Raw genomic sequence first — 13,459 nt, forward strand, 5'->3', positions numbered from 1 at the left:
AATCCCACGCTTTAAAGCGTGTAATTTGAGCCGAGAAAATGTAATTAAAAACTAGTTGAATGGGTTTTAACCATAAATTAGTAGTGAATAGTAATAGTGGGGAAGGAGGAGTAGGGTATCAACTTACGCCACTAAACCGCCCAAGAAGGCAACTGGGCCGCCGCCAATTAAACGGATCTTGCGATGACAGGAATCGAACAGAGATGTTCGTGTTGGTGCCTGTGATGTGGGTGACATGGTGTTGTTGTTGTTGTTGCTGTTATTGCTGCTGGTTTTGCGTCGATTGCTGCTGCTGCCGTTTCTATTAATGAGCAGCTGTTGTTGTGCAGCGACTGTTGTTGTTATTTCTGTTGTTGTTTTCCACGCTTGTTGTTCACTTGTTGTTTTGAAATTGTAATTATTGATGTAGTTGTTACTGGAGCTGCTGCTGCTGTTTTTACTGTTTTTATAATGAGTTGTGTTGTTGTTGTTGTTGTGAATGCAACTATTAGACAAACTGTTATTGTTGTTGCTGTTTTTGTTATTGCTGTTAATGCTGCGACTGCTTTGATTACTGCTGCTGCTGCTGATGCTGCTGTTGTTGTCGTCGTTTGCTGCTGTTACAATTGCTGTTGTTGTTATTGTTTTTGGCTTCTTGTTGCGTCGCAGCGCAGCTGCAAAGCTGTAACTTGTATGCTCCTTCTTCTTCTTCTTCTGCTGTTCGTCTGCAGTAATTGTTGTTGCCAACAACAGCAAACACTTTTCACTTGTTTGCTGCTGGTGCTGGTGCTGCTTGAAATAATAATCAGCTGCTGCTGCTGCTGCTATCGCTGCTCTCTTTTGATTTGTCTCTTGCGTTTCCGCTGGCGTCGCTGGTGCTGCTGCTTTGTTGTTGTGTAGCTTTTGCTGCTGCTGTTTGAGCTTTTGCAGTAAAGTTTTGCGCTGTTGCTTTTCGCTTGTTCTCGCTGCTGTTGTTGTTGTTGTGGTAGCTGTCGCTGCTGCTGCTGCTGACGTACCGAAACCGAGTTCCACAATGTGCTGTGTGGGCGCTCTCAACATTATTCACCCGTCACTTTTGCTTTTGTTGCGCTCGCTTTACTTTTTAGCTTATTGTTGTTGTTGTTGCTGCTTATGATTTGCACATTTGTTCGTTCGCTGCTTAGTTTTAAATTTTTAGTTTGTGCTCAACACAACTCATTCATTTCTTTCACTTTACATTTGCTAAACTTTCTTCTAGAAAATACAACACAAACAAAATTAACGCAAAGAGCTTAAAACATTTTCGATTTTTTGGCAAGCATTTCTTCAACTTTCAACTTTGCTTAAATTGATTTTTTTTCTTGTGGTTTCCTTGATTACGAATTAGGCACAAAAAATAATACTTCTTTTGGGCATTTCTTCTTGTGTGTTGGACGTTTTTAGAAAATTGAAGCGAAACACGCGCCGCGCTTTGCACAGTGGTATGAGGGTTGTAGACAAAAAAATATAAATTTACATATAAAAAAATTATTTTAAGAATAGAATATTCGATTTTAGATAATTATGATTTCAAAAATCAAAGACTGTATAGAGAAGCTTCTTACCACTCCGCAGCAATTAATTTGTAGAAAAATAAATTATTTTTAGAATTTTCAGAAATTTCAAATAAAAAAATTGAGAAAAATATATATTTTTCATCCCATACCGGAGTTCATATCAACTGTGAGAAGGGAAGCTTTCTACCACTGTGCAGCAACTGTGGACACATTTGTTGTATATGTCTAACGTTTATGATTTAGCTTATGAGCTTTTAAATACACACACACACATATATACACATACATTATGTGCGCATTTGTATATGTATGTATTTGTATATGTATGTATGTATATATTTTTGTTGCTGTTGTTGCTTTTGTATATGTTATTTATTTCTGTAGGAAAGAAAAAAAGCGATCGCGTGTTTTTTTGCCTCATTGTATAGTTTCACAACCTTTTATATGTGCGTGTGTGTGCGAGTATGTAAATAAGTATGTGTATGTATTTATTTGTTTTATTTTTTTTGCGAGGTTGCCAAGCCAAAATCGGCTTATACATATGCATGTTAATTAGATTTATTATAGAAATGAATTATGATGTATTTTATTTGTGCCCCGACTACATTTTCTAAACTTTTTCCTTAGGTCAACTCAACAGCAGCAAGTTTTTCTGCAATTTTTAATTGTTAAATAAATAAAAGCCAAATAATAATTATTCCAATGGCTTTGTAAACACTTCCTCGCATTTAATTCAAATTCGCATTTATGTTCTGCTTATTTTAGTCGCGTTCAGTCTCCCTCCCTGCACCATTCCCCTCCACAACCCAGCAAAAGGAAAGTAAAAGCTGTTGTCATCTTCGCTGGTGCTGACGCAATGTCAGCAACAACAAAAACAACAAGCAAGCGAGAAACAACAAAATAAAGCGAACCAAAATTAAAACTCATCATTAAAGAAGACGAAGAAGAAGGCACAGCCCAAACGAAGAGAGACGCAGACCATGAATAATGCGTGGGGCTGGGGTAGTTGTGGAATTACCATCATAATAAAGGAAAAAAGCAAGAAGACATAAAATCGAACGGGATGCATGTAAAAAGGAGTCAAAAAGACTGGATAACCTTCACCCATTTACAGCTAAAGGCGAAAGGCGACAAAACTCTTCAGATAAAACTGCTTTACTTTTTTGTTGAGCTTTGGTATATTGACAAAATTCCGCAATCAAGAAATTTTGTACATTTTGGCAAAGTTAAGTTTCCATTTTAATCGCACCGATTGCTTGCAAGTCATTCGAGTCGATCCCGTTATAAATGAGCTTTCGTCGATGACCTTGGCTTTTATCGTTTAGTATTTAAGCTGCGACGAAAGCTTTTCGCTAGTTTTAATGACTCATTAAAAGCAGAATCAAATGATGAGCAAGCTGTAAAAATCCCTTTTGCATCTGGGGAATATTCCAGTGAACACTCACACACGCGAAAGAGAGAGAGAGAGAGAGCGATGGCGCTACATCTTTATAATGCGAATAAAAGTTAATTTAAAGAGAATTCTGCTGAGGAATGAAATATACGCGACGTCTGTCAGAATTGAACGCGCTTATCTTTAATTGCGTGCCACGGCGCAATCGAAGAATTAATCCAACTTGGCAACACGCAACACGCAGCACGCAGCGTGGAAAAGTAAAAACTGGGGAAAAAAAGAGGTGCTTTAACAACAAAATTGGAATGGCACTTGACACTTTGGCCAAAGTGAAGAAAAACTTTCACAAGCAGCAAGCACAAAATCTAAGCAATTTGTTATGCTTTAGATTTATTTTTTTTTTGGGGTAAGACAAATCGAAAGTATTATGCTAAAAGTTGTAAGCAGCAAAAATTGCTACAAAATAAAAAATAAAACAACAAAAATTGTTGAAAACTTTCTACGCATTCAATTAGTAAATCATATGAGCATGCTGCATATAATTCCCAACTAGTTGTTGCTGTTGTTGCTGAGAACGTCGCTTGACTGTGATTTCGATTTCCAGGCACGTTTCCAGGCAGCTCATCAAAAAGAGCATTAGAATTAAAGTCAAAAAGCTAGCAGCCATGAAAGTTTCCACACAAAATGGGTGAACCGTGAACGGGGGAAGGGGGAGGGGGGTCTCTACAACGGTACTATCTCTGTATGTATGTATGTATGGATAAGTGTGTATGTGTGTGTCTCTATTTAGAGACCCATATGTGTGAACTGTTAATGATGTTGTTGTCTCTCGTTGTTTTTACTCATCGGGAAGACGAAGAAGCAGCAAAACAGTTAAGATTTGTGATTTGTGATTAGCTCTCATTTATAAAACCGTTTGCATCGAGAGAGTATTCTAATTTGACCGTCAAGTTTGTAACGTTTTGTTTTCAGTGATCTTCTTTTATTTTTTTTTTTGTTGGAAAAGTCTCTTCAACTTATGTAAGGCCAATGAAAATGTAATAAATATGATGATAATCTCAATTTTCTTTTTGTGGAACGGAGACGGTTAAAAATAAAAGGATCCTATGATTATCACAGGACAGAAAGAGAGACGTTATCGATAAAAGATTAGCTTCTGATATTAATTGATTGATAAATACAGCTGGTTAAAGAGACTTTATCGACAGTAGATTAGTTGTTGATCTTTTATCGCGAAATGTAGGTTTTAATTTGGTTAACGACTACTCTTAGATAATACGACTAACTGTTGATTTTGACTTATCGATTTATATCGATTAGTAGGCAGATCTAAGCCCTTTGGCCTAAAATTTAATGCATGATGGAAAACGAACAGATTCGAGAGGGAGAAAAAGTAGATTGAACGGACTAAGACTGAAAGCTGTGCCCAAAACTCAATTACTTTTTTATAGCACCTCTTATAAAGACAGACTTACATTCCCACTTCTGATATTCTATATATTCTTCAACCCTGTATCGCTCTCTCCCTCATTTTTTATGCACAACTCGACAAATTGACACTAAGACGAAGAAATGGGGCGGTTCGGAGCGGAGGGGGGAATTGGGTGTTGGTGGGGTTTGTCTGAGGCGTGCGTTTCTAGAATCTTAAAATGAAAGTTCGTGCTTATTCACGGTTGAAAAAGCATGCGGAAATCATCTCTAACTCAGAAGAAATAATAAAAGCACAGTGGAAAACCACAAACAAGATAGACATACACATACACACACATATACATAGATATGTATATATACATATGTACATAAGAGTCTAGCCAAGAGATATAATTATTATTATTTTAATGTGTTTTTCCTTTTATTTTTTATTCACTCTATTCGCTGTTTTCCCCGCTTATCCACACACAGCTGTTGTCGTTTTCTGCCTGGCATTTTCAATTAAGCCAAGATGAAAGTTTTCTCTTTTATTTTTCAGTTTTTCCTTCTACCACTTGCGGTAGAGAAGAAGCAGCAGAAGCAGCTGTGAAGAAGGAAGGGTTTTTTTTTGCTTGCCACCGAAGAGTGAAGTGAGTGTCAAAGCAACAAAACACATCGCATCTCAAGTGGCAAGGTTATGCGTTGTGAATAACCAATTAGCACTGCTCAGTTGCCTCTTGCCTCTTGCTGTTCCCGTAGCAATCATCATCCACATGCACATTATTATCAACATCAACATCATCATTATCGCATTGGCTTTGGGGTCATGCAACGGATCGAAGCCGGAGCGCATCGAAAGCATCAATCAGTATCGCACTAGAATACAAATGTGATATCGTCACAATAAACAACAACAAAGAGTCGCGCTGCTGCACAATTAGATTCTAATCGATTTCTGTGGAAACAACGAACACAAAACGGAAAAGTAAAAGAAAAAGCGGAAAAAGAATCTTAACGACTTTTTCTAGTTTCAGTTACTTGTTATCGGTAATTGATTTAACGTTTCCAAGCATTATTCCACAATTACTAAACAATCTAAAGAAAATCAATCAATTTAGATCTCCATATTAGATTAGCTCCGGATCTTGATTTATCGATAAATTCACATATTGAAAAGCCTTTATCGTTAATAGATTATCTGTTGACTTAGACTTAATATTAACGGATAAATTACAATTAACAGAAATGACAAATACAGCTTCTACAATGCTTTAAGAGAAGTTATCACTCAAAACCAATATCGATAAATGCAGCTTCTAATTCGAAAGAGACTTTATCGATAATGGTTTAGTTGTTGATTTTATTTGATCGATAAATGCAGTTTCCACTATGATTAAAGCGAATTTATCTTTCATAGCTGAACTATTGACCTGCATTTATCGATTTTTCACGGGTGTGCAGCTTTCGAAATACAAGTTGGTTTTTTAGATTGTTTGCCTTGTGTTTAAAAATGAGGCACATAAATCTTCGGCGTGTTATCGATAAACAAAGCAAAGCTACTGCAATTCACGCTCGATCAATCTACTAATTGAGACACGTTGCGATTGCATTCAACTCAAAGCACCACACTCTGTATTGAATGCCGCATGCAGAGCGATTGCAGAGCGGTTGCCACCATTTTCACACTCTGAAGGCCGCCACACAACACACACACACACAGCTGAATGATGTGTCTGACACGTTTAAGCATGCACATGTGTATAAATGAGAAACGTAAAAGGTAATCGGCATTCGTCGTCAATTGATCTGCATACTATATATACATATATATATATATAGATACCTTGTATCTACGTGCAACTGCTGGGCAGAGCATAGGTGGGGAGGGGAAGAGGGGGAGTGTAACGCAATCGAGAAAACGTAAAAATGAAATGAAAACGTTGAGCGCGAAGAAGTTCTCACGGCGAATTACACAAAACGCCGCACATCACGTTTCCAACAAATAATCATGCAACATTCCCCGTGCAAACCCCCCGCTCCCCCTCACATCACCTATTACAATCTCTACTACAAGCTCCATTCCATTCCAATCCAATCCATTGCAATCCAATTCAAAAACACTTCACTTCACTCTTCCACGATTCGCTCTCAATCCCAATCTGAAGTTCAGCTTCGCTCCGCAGTTGGTTGAGGTTGAACTATAAATTTTGTACAAAGCCGACGTGAGAGAAATGCAAAAATGTCAAACGAAATAAAACCTACAAAATAATAGAGAAGACCCACTAAAATTACCAAAAAAAAATAGATAGACGGAAAAAAAGTTACATAGACCCACAAAATAAGGGCCAAACAATGAAAAACGTAAGTCGCGCTAATTAAGCAAATTAGTAACAGCTAAAAAAAAATATTTAAAAAAATTATCAACAAAAACAAAAAAAAAAAAAAAAACAGCTGCGGTCAGCGGCGGCTCTGTTTTTTTTTTCTGTTGTTATTTTTTTTTTTAGCCATTGTCAAAGCACAGCACAAAATTTGACCCATAAAATTTCCCACAAAATTATAGTAATTTTCGCTAACTCAATTTGACGAATGGAAAAGATGTTGTGCACTGAGGAAAAAGCCAACAACAACAACAATAACAAAAACAACAACAACAATGAAAATAACAACAAACATGACAACGAGGGATTAGCCAGTCGTGTCCGCATCTCGGTGGGAGTCTCGATTGCAAAAGTAGCCGAAAATTAGCTAGAAAACATTCGACTAAAAAACAAAAAACAACCAAAACAAAAAAAAAAACTGGAAAGAATGGCTAAGTCAAACATTTCGAAGATTATATACACTAACCGATTATGTTTTAAACTGACAAAAATATAAGTTTCACTATAAATTGAAATAAACAACGGCTTATTCCTATGGTAGCTATATGATATAGTAGTGCGATATTGCTGATATTTTGTCTAAATGTGAGGAATATAATTATAGTTATAATTGGTGATTTTGGTCAGGATAACTTGCTAAACAAGACTCAACTTTCGATCGACAGCTATATGATATAGAAGGCCGATCTCGATCTTTTTTGTTTAACTGTTAGAAGCACAATATATCGCGCATATATAGAGTAAGTTTCGTTCAGATATCTTGTTAACTAGATAGCTTTAAACTATAAGCAAACAAGTCGATATCGACTCTAATTTTGATGCTGATCGGGAATGTATATACTTTATATATAAACAAACTCAACGACATACTTCAAATACCCTCTGTGTAGGGTATCAGCAAATCAGCGCAATTTCCACTATCCAGTTACAAGAAAGACGATTCCAAAGACGGCCCCTCCCTTCACCGCCCCTCCTCCCATCACCTACTGTTGCTCCACTGCCTGAGAGCACTGGTGGAAGATGATGCTGCTGCCGCCGCCTGCCGCATAATTATAGACCTCAGTCAAAGTCGCAGCTGCCACAGTTGGCGGAGCAGCAACAACAACTATTACAACAAACAACCAGCCAAAAAATAAGAAATAAAAAGAGCTCAACTAAAGCCTCTATAAAATGAAAATCTCATTGAGATTATAAGAGGCTTTTTCCAACACACACAAAGATTGCGTTTAGATTAACTATAAATATTTAAGCCGAAATGTTTGACAGTGGTTCTAGTTGTGTCCAACAAATTAGAATTGCCTTTCATCTCAAATAACATTTAATATTTATTTGTTAGTTGTATTTTACTTTAATATGTAAAATCTCAAATAATATTTCATATTTATTTATTTGTTATATATTTTTTATCAATTGATATTTATTTATTTGTTGTTTTCCGTTTTTTAATACTTTTGCATATAAAATGTATTTTTCTTTGTACTTTTTCTAAAGATCTACTGCGGATATTTCATAGATTTTTATTCCGTCATTTTTTATTTCCTCAGTCATAAAAGCACCGAGATATATTTACATAGATATGCATTTCATAACAAGTAATAATAAAAACGGCATACGAAATGTAGTTGCATTCAATTTGTCCAACAATCAATAATTTATGGCAGCTGTTATTGTTGTTGTTGTTGTAGTTGTTATTTTTGCTGTACTATAAAACTTTATGATTCTCAATTTCAATTAATGCCGCGTTTCGTGATAGAAATATTTAACCTGGGCAGCTATTCATGTTTCTAAGTTTGTTACAGTGAGAAAAAAGCACAACTGACAACTGTCAATCAAGCGCAATTTGCGCAACACCCTCAAACCACTGTGCGTTGACGTGTTCTCGATTTGTGGGTGTCTGTGGCGCTTCGCTTGCTTTACATACATATTTCTTATTCCTCTTGTAACCGCAACATTTCGAGTGTTGTTTGTTATGCATACATCATGATGCATGCAACACAAACACACATTCGCCACAAGTGGGCAGCAGCTCAAAAAAATACATGATTGCAACATGCGCTTTTGTTTTACATCTTCTTTGATTTTTGTTGTTGCTATTTTTTCGCCTTTATGACATTTTGAGGCAAACGAAACAAGAGTAGTTCATAAATCACGACTAGTCACTGCCCTGTACCTATTCTATATGTACATAAGCAAATACGTGTTGTATATAATTATATTTTGAAGGCTTATGTAGTCAGAAAGATATTCATTTAAAATTGCACAACATTTTTAAACATATTGTTGCACATTTATCTAAGAGCAGGGTATAAATAGTCGCAGTCGAAGATTGATTTTGACAGGTTAGCCAAAGAAATACTTATACAGCTTTGCATCTCACTCCCACACATTTTCGCTATTCTGTTCTCACTCTTTCTCTCTCTCTCTCTCTCGCTGCAGCGGGCGCTTGCATGAAGCAATTAATGGCACGTGTACCGTTAGAAATATGTACGAAAAGAGAGTGCACGGGATAACGGCCTGACCAAAAAAAAACATACACACACACACACAGAGACACAGCACAAGCTTTGACAAGAGGACATGCAAAGGAAAAATGAAATGAAATGAAATGAGAACGACACTAAAACAAAATGCCAACAACAAAAACAAAACAGGCCCCATGCTGATGACGGCAATGGCGGACGGACAGCTGAATAATAAATTTAGCACAGCTTTTCGATTTTTACTTTTTTCTGTTCGATGTTGTTGTTTTGGTTTGTTGGGTAACAGCAGCAGTGGCAGCAGCAGCGCGACAGCTGAGCTGACATTGACACTTTTTGTCGTTTGCGCAGAAAAATCGTTTAAGGTTATTTATAAATGCAGAAGAAGAAAATTGACAAAATATTGAAAAGCTCAAAAAATGGGAAATGGAAAAGGCAAACAACAACGACAAGAACTACGGAATGGCAATCAATAAGCACACAAAAAAAGTAATGCAGTTCATTGTGGGAGGGTTGACTGTGCTATAAATAATTATACATGTGCAGACATGTCGAGCATCGGAAATCGATAAAACTGTGCGTGGTTAGCTAAACTAACACCACTTCCCGACTTGTATTTATTTCTTTGTCATATTTGCATTGTGTATCGATAACCACACATAATGACACGAAGAGACTGCACTTATTTACACATGTATAATAATATCTTTATTGTACATTTGGATTTTTTTTTAGGTTTATTTTTTGTCTGCACGCCAACGAAACCACAAAATCAATTCCCCTTCCGCGTTGACTTCGGCAGCAATGCTTAACCTTCAACTCGCATTGAAGTCAATTTGCTGTTTTTTTTTTTTTTTTTTTTCACACACCCCTCCAAAAACAGCAATTAAATCTCATTTTTATGGAGTGATTCTAACGTCGTGTCGTTGAGTGTGCGACAACACTGAATATCGCATTTTGTTCGCATTTTGAATGAGCTTAATTGTTGGCGACTCTCTATGTGTGCGTGTGTTCAAGTCGCGACCAGGCAAAGCACCGTTAAAGGTCAAACGAGCATTAAGCAAAAGACGTCGTGAAAGCGAGACAACAGCAACAGCAGCAGTGAAAGAAAGAACAGCAACGCAAAACAAAACGAAACAAAATCAAATGGCAAATATAACAAAATGAAACTAAAACACAAGCGCACTCACAGAATCAATGCACTCCCCCACCCCTTGTCATACACACACACACATACACACCACCTCTCATTCTATTTCGCTGTTCGCTTCACACTCTTTGAATCGTAGTAGAATTCTTACAAACAACAAAGCAATATAAAACTAGTTTTCCAATAGGACGTAGGTGTTGTTATTGTTGCAATAATGTTAATACGATAGTCGGATTCGTCGGGAAAGTCCTTTATAACTGACTAAGATTATTGGCAAACAGGAAATTCGTTAATAATATTCAATATATGACAAAAATAAATGACAAGTTAACAATTAAAATCGATTGTTTTCAGATACGAACAAATTTCTAGTGTTCGCATCAATCATTTTCGATTTTAATATTACAACACTAACTTGTTTTAAAAACTCTACTTAATAGTACAAAATTAAGAGAGCAAAAATAAGAGGCAATAATAGAATATATTTTTTGTCTGCAAAATAAATGAGAAAAGATGAACACTTTCTTGACAAACTGTATAAATAAAAGCAGGCAACACATAAAACAAAAAAAAAGGGAATCGATATTTGTCACACTGTGCAGCTGGTGACGCATTTGCGAAAGGAAACATCAAAAAGTACCAGCAGGAGAAGAAGAAGAAGCAGCAACTTTCAAGTGCCTGCCTGCATTCAATGTTGAACTTTTTTTTAAGCACGTTTGAGCCTGCAGGGGTTGACAGGGTTGCCACCTGACAACAACAACAATAAAGGATGAGGGGATGCAGACTGTAGGCCGGAAAGGCTACGTCCGGCAAGGAAGTGACAGACACACAGACAGACAACGTTGCGGCAAAGGAAGTGCTTAAAAAGAGAAAGAAGAAAGAGGAGAAAGAGGGAGAAAAAGACACGCTAAATGGCAACAATAAAATTAAACTAAGCGCTGCCTGCTGACGTTAGCAGAGCAGATGCTGCTGCTGCCGCTGCGCTGCTGCTGTTAGTCTTGCTGCTTACTGGTTACAGTTACAGTTACACTGGCCAAAGCAGCAGCAAAAGCTCGATGCACCGTAACAGTTATTATTGTTGTTGTTGTTTGTTTGTTTGTTTGTTTTTGTTGGTGTGCCAATTCTAAAACGTTGCATTGGCAACAGACGCGCTTCGCCGGTTTTGCAAGCTGCTGCTACTGCTACTGCTGCATTGCGCGTAATCAGTGAAGCAACAAACCGTGGCAACAACAACAGCAACTACTGAAGAGGTAGCGAAGTTTTTTTTTTTTTGCCCATATAAGTATTGAAAACTCGTATGCAGTTAGAGCTGTGAATGACACAGTTTACACTTACACACACACACACATACTCTTACATACACACGCACACACCCAAGCACATGAGTGTTGAACTCCTTTTTGCTTACTTTGACGTTTATGATTTTTAAACTCTGGATTCTCACTTTTTTTATTTTCTTTGAATTTATGCTTTCATTGTTTTAACTGCACATTTTTTACACACATACAAGTTGTAATCGATGTTGAGAAATGTTGCCTCAAAATAATGTTAAAACGTAAAAAGAGCCGAAGTTGAAGTTAAAAACGGCAAACCCGACGAACCGACGACGACCGTTCGACAACCGAACGTGCCAAAGGAAATTTCTATACTGAGGCAGCGGGCTGCCTAGCCTGACTCTGACTGCCGCCAACTGCCTGTGAATGACGCACAAATACACATGCAAAGCGAGCGCATACAGCAGAAGCTGCCCGAACGAAAGCAGAGCAAGATGACGATGACGATGGCGATGGCGAATGAGATGGTCTCTCTCTCTCTGTTGTTGTTGTTGCTGCAGTTAGTTTCTTTTGAATGCTGTCACACACACATACATTGTTTTAACTGGTTTTCTCTCTGAGAGCGGAGTAGTGAATGTTTTTGTGTGTGTGTTGCGGCAGTCAAGCAAGACCAGAACGTATGTATGCATGTGTATGTGTGTGTGTGTGTATGAACATGCGGCACACAACCACTTGTTTGACAGCCGAACTCACTCACTCGGCTAATGCTGTGCATTCGCTCGCTCTCTTTCTTTCTTTCTTTACCTTACTCTCGTGGCAACAGCTGAGCCGTCAATACTCAGACAAGTTGCTTGTTTTTTTTTGTTCGCTCAGCAGCTGACAGCTGACAGCAGCGGGTAGCGTTGCCAGATGGCATGAACATTTAGTTCACATGAAAATAGTAGTAGAATTTACTACTAACTCTGCTACTTTTTCTTTAGCATACAAAAGTTAAGATATGGAATAATAGTAGTTTATATTTTTTTCAATTCTGTAACATGTACTATTTTTACAATTATTCACCTCTTTTTTTGTTGCAAAAAATGCCCATAGAGAATTAAAGTACTCACCTGCAAGAAAAGAGAAAAAATAAATGTTTATATTAGTATTGGAAAGAGAAAGAACTAACTTTAATTATGTTATTATCAAGTTAGACATATAAAAAGGATCCCACAAAGTTCGTGGCCCGCATGAAAACTCACAGGTAAAAATAAAAACCAGAATAACATTTGATGCCATTAGCAACGCCCCCTACTCCCCCCTCCCCCTTGGCTATATCTATCTCTTGTGTATAATTATCACACACTTTGTGGACCATTGATAAGAAAGAAGGAACACAGACAAAGACAAAGAAGAACAAGCAAACAAGAAATGACACAGGAACTGGATTTTGGTTCACGGTTTCTTCCATGGAATCATTCCCAAATGCCAAAATCAAAAAGGCGCACCGTCATTGAAGAAGACAAGCACACAAAGGAACAGCAATAAACACAACAACACTCCAGCTGTCAGAGCGAAGAGAGAGAGCGAGAGAGTGCACAGAGTGCAATTAGTTGCGTTCTCCTTTGCTGGCTCGCTCTGATCATCATATCGTTCTGCTGCTGGACAGTAAACACACCTGTGACCGCCCGCATCGCAGCAGCAACTGCTGATTGTTCCTCTCTTTGAACCCGCAAGTTTATTTGTGTGCGTGTGTGTCTGTGTCTTTGGACTCCTTTTTACATAATGCACTCATGCACACAGATGTAAATGCAGGCGGACGGCGCTGCTTGGCTGCTTTCTAGCGGTTCGAACTGCGACGCCGACTTCGCACCAGCAGCAATT

The 13,459-nt window shown here is 37.7% G+C and overlaps 1 protein-coding gene across 3 annotated transcripts in view; it reads right to left on the minus strand.

The window, feature by feature from the left end:
- The window catches only part of LOC6557600 (MOB kinase activator-like 2), a 42,178-nt gene that overhangs the window by 23,130 nt on the left and 5,589 nt on the right, over positions 1 to 13,459 (minus strand). Inside the window, exons 1-2 of one of the 3 annotated variants that reach the window (XM_032741252.2) lie at positions 11,731 to 11,967; positions 128 to 1,212 (exon numbers count right to left, since the gene is read on the minus strand). The exons of the other annotated variants lie outside the window; for them this stretch is intronic. Of the exons in view, the coding sequence (XP_032597143.1) occupies positions 128 to 1,038 (911 nt within the window). The 5' untranslated portion in view covers positions 1,039 to 1,212; positions 11,731 to 11,967. Of the gene's footprint in view, positions 1 to 127; positions 1,213 to 11,730; positions 11,968 to 13,459 lie in introns of those variants that run through there. 3 annotated transcript variants of the gene reach the window in all.

The sequence above is a fragment of the Drosophila grimshawi genome, unplaced genomic scaffold (assembly GCF_018153295.1).
Source record: "Drosophila grimshawi isolate 15287-2541.00 unplaced genomic scaffold, ASM1815329v1 contig_44, whole genome shotgun sequence".
NCBI lineage: Eukaryota > Metazoa > Arthropoda > Insecta > Diptera > Drosophilidae > Drosophila > Drosophila grimshawi.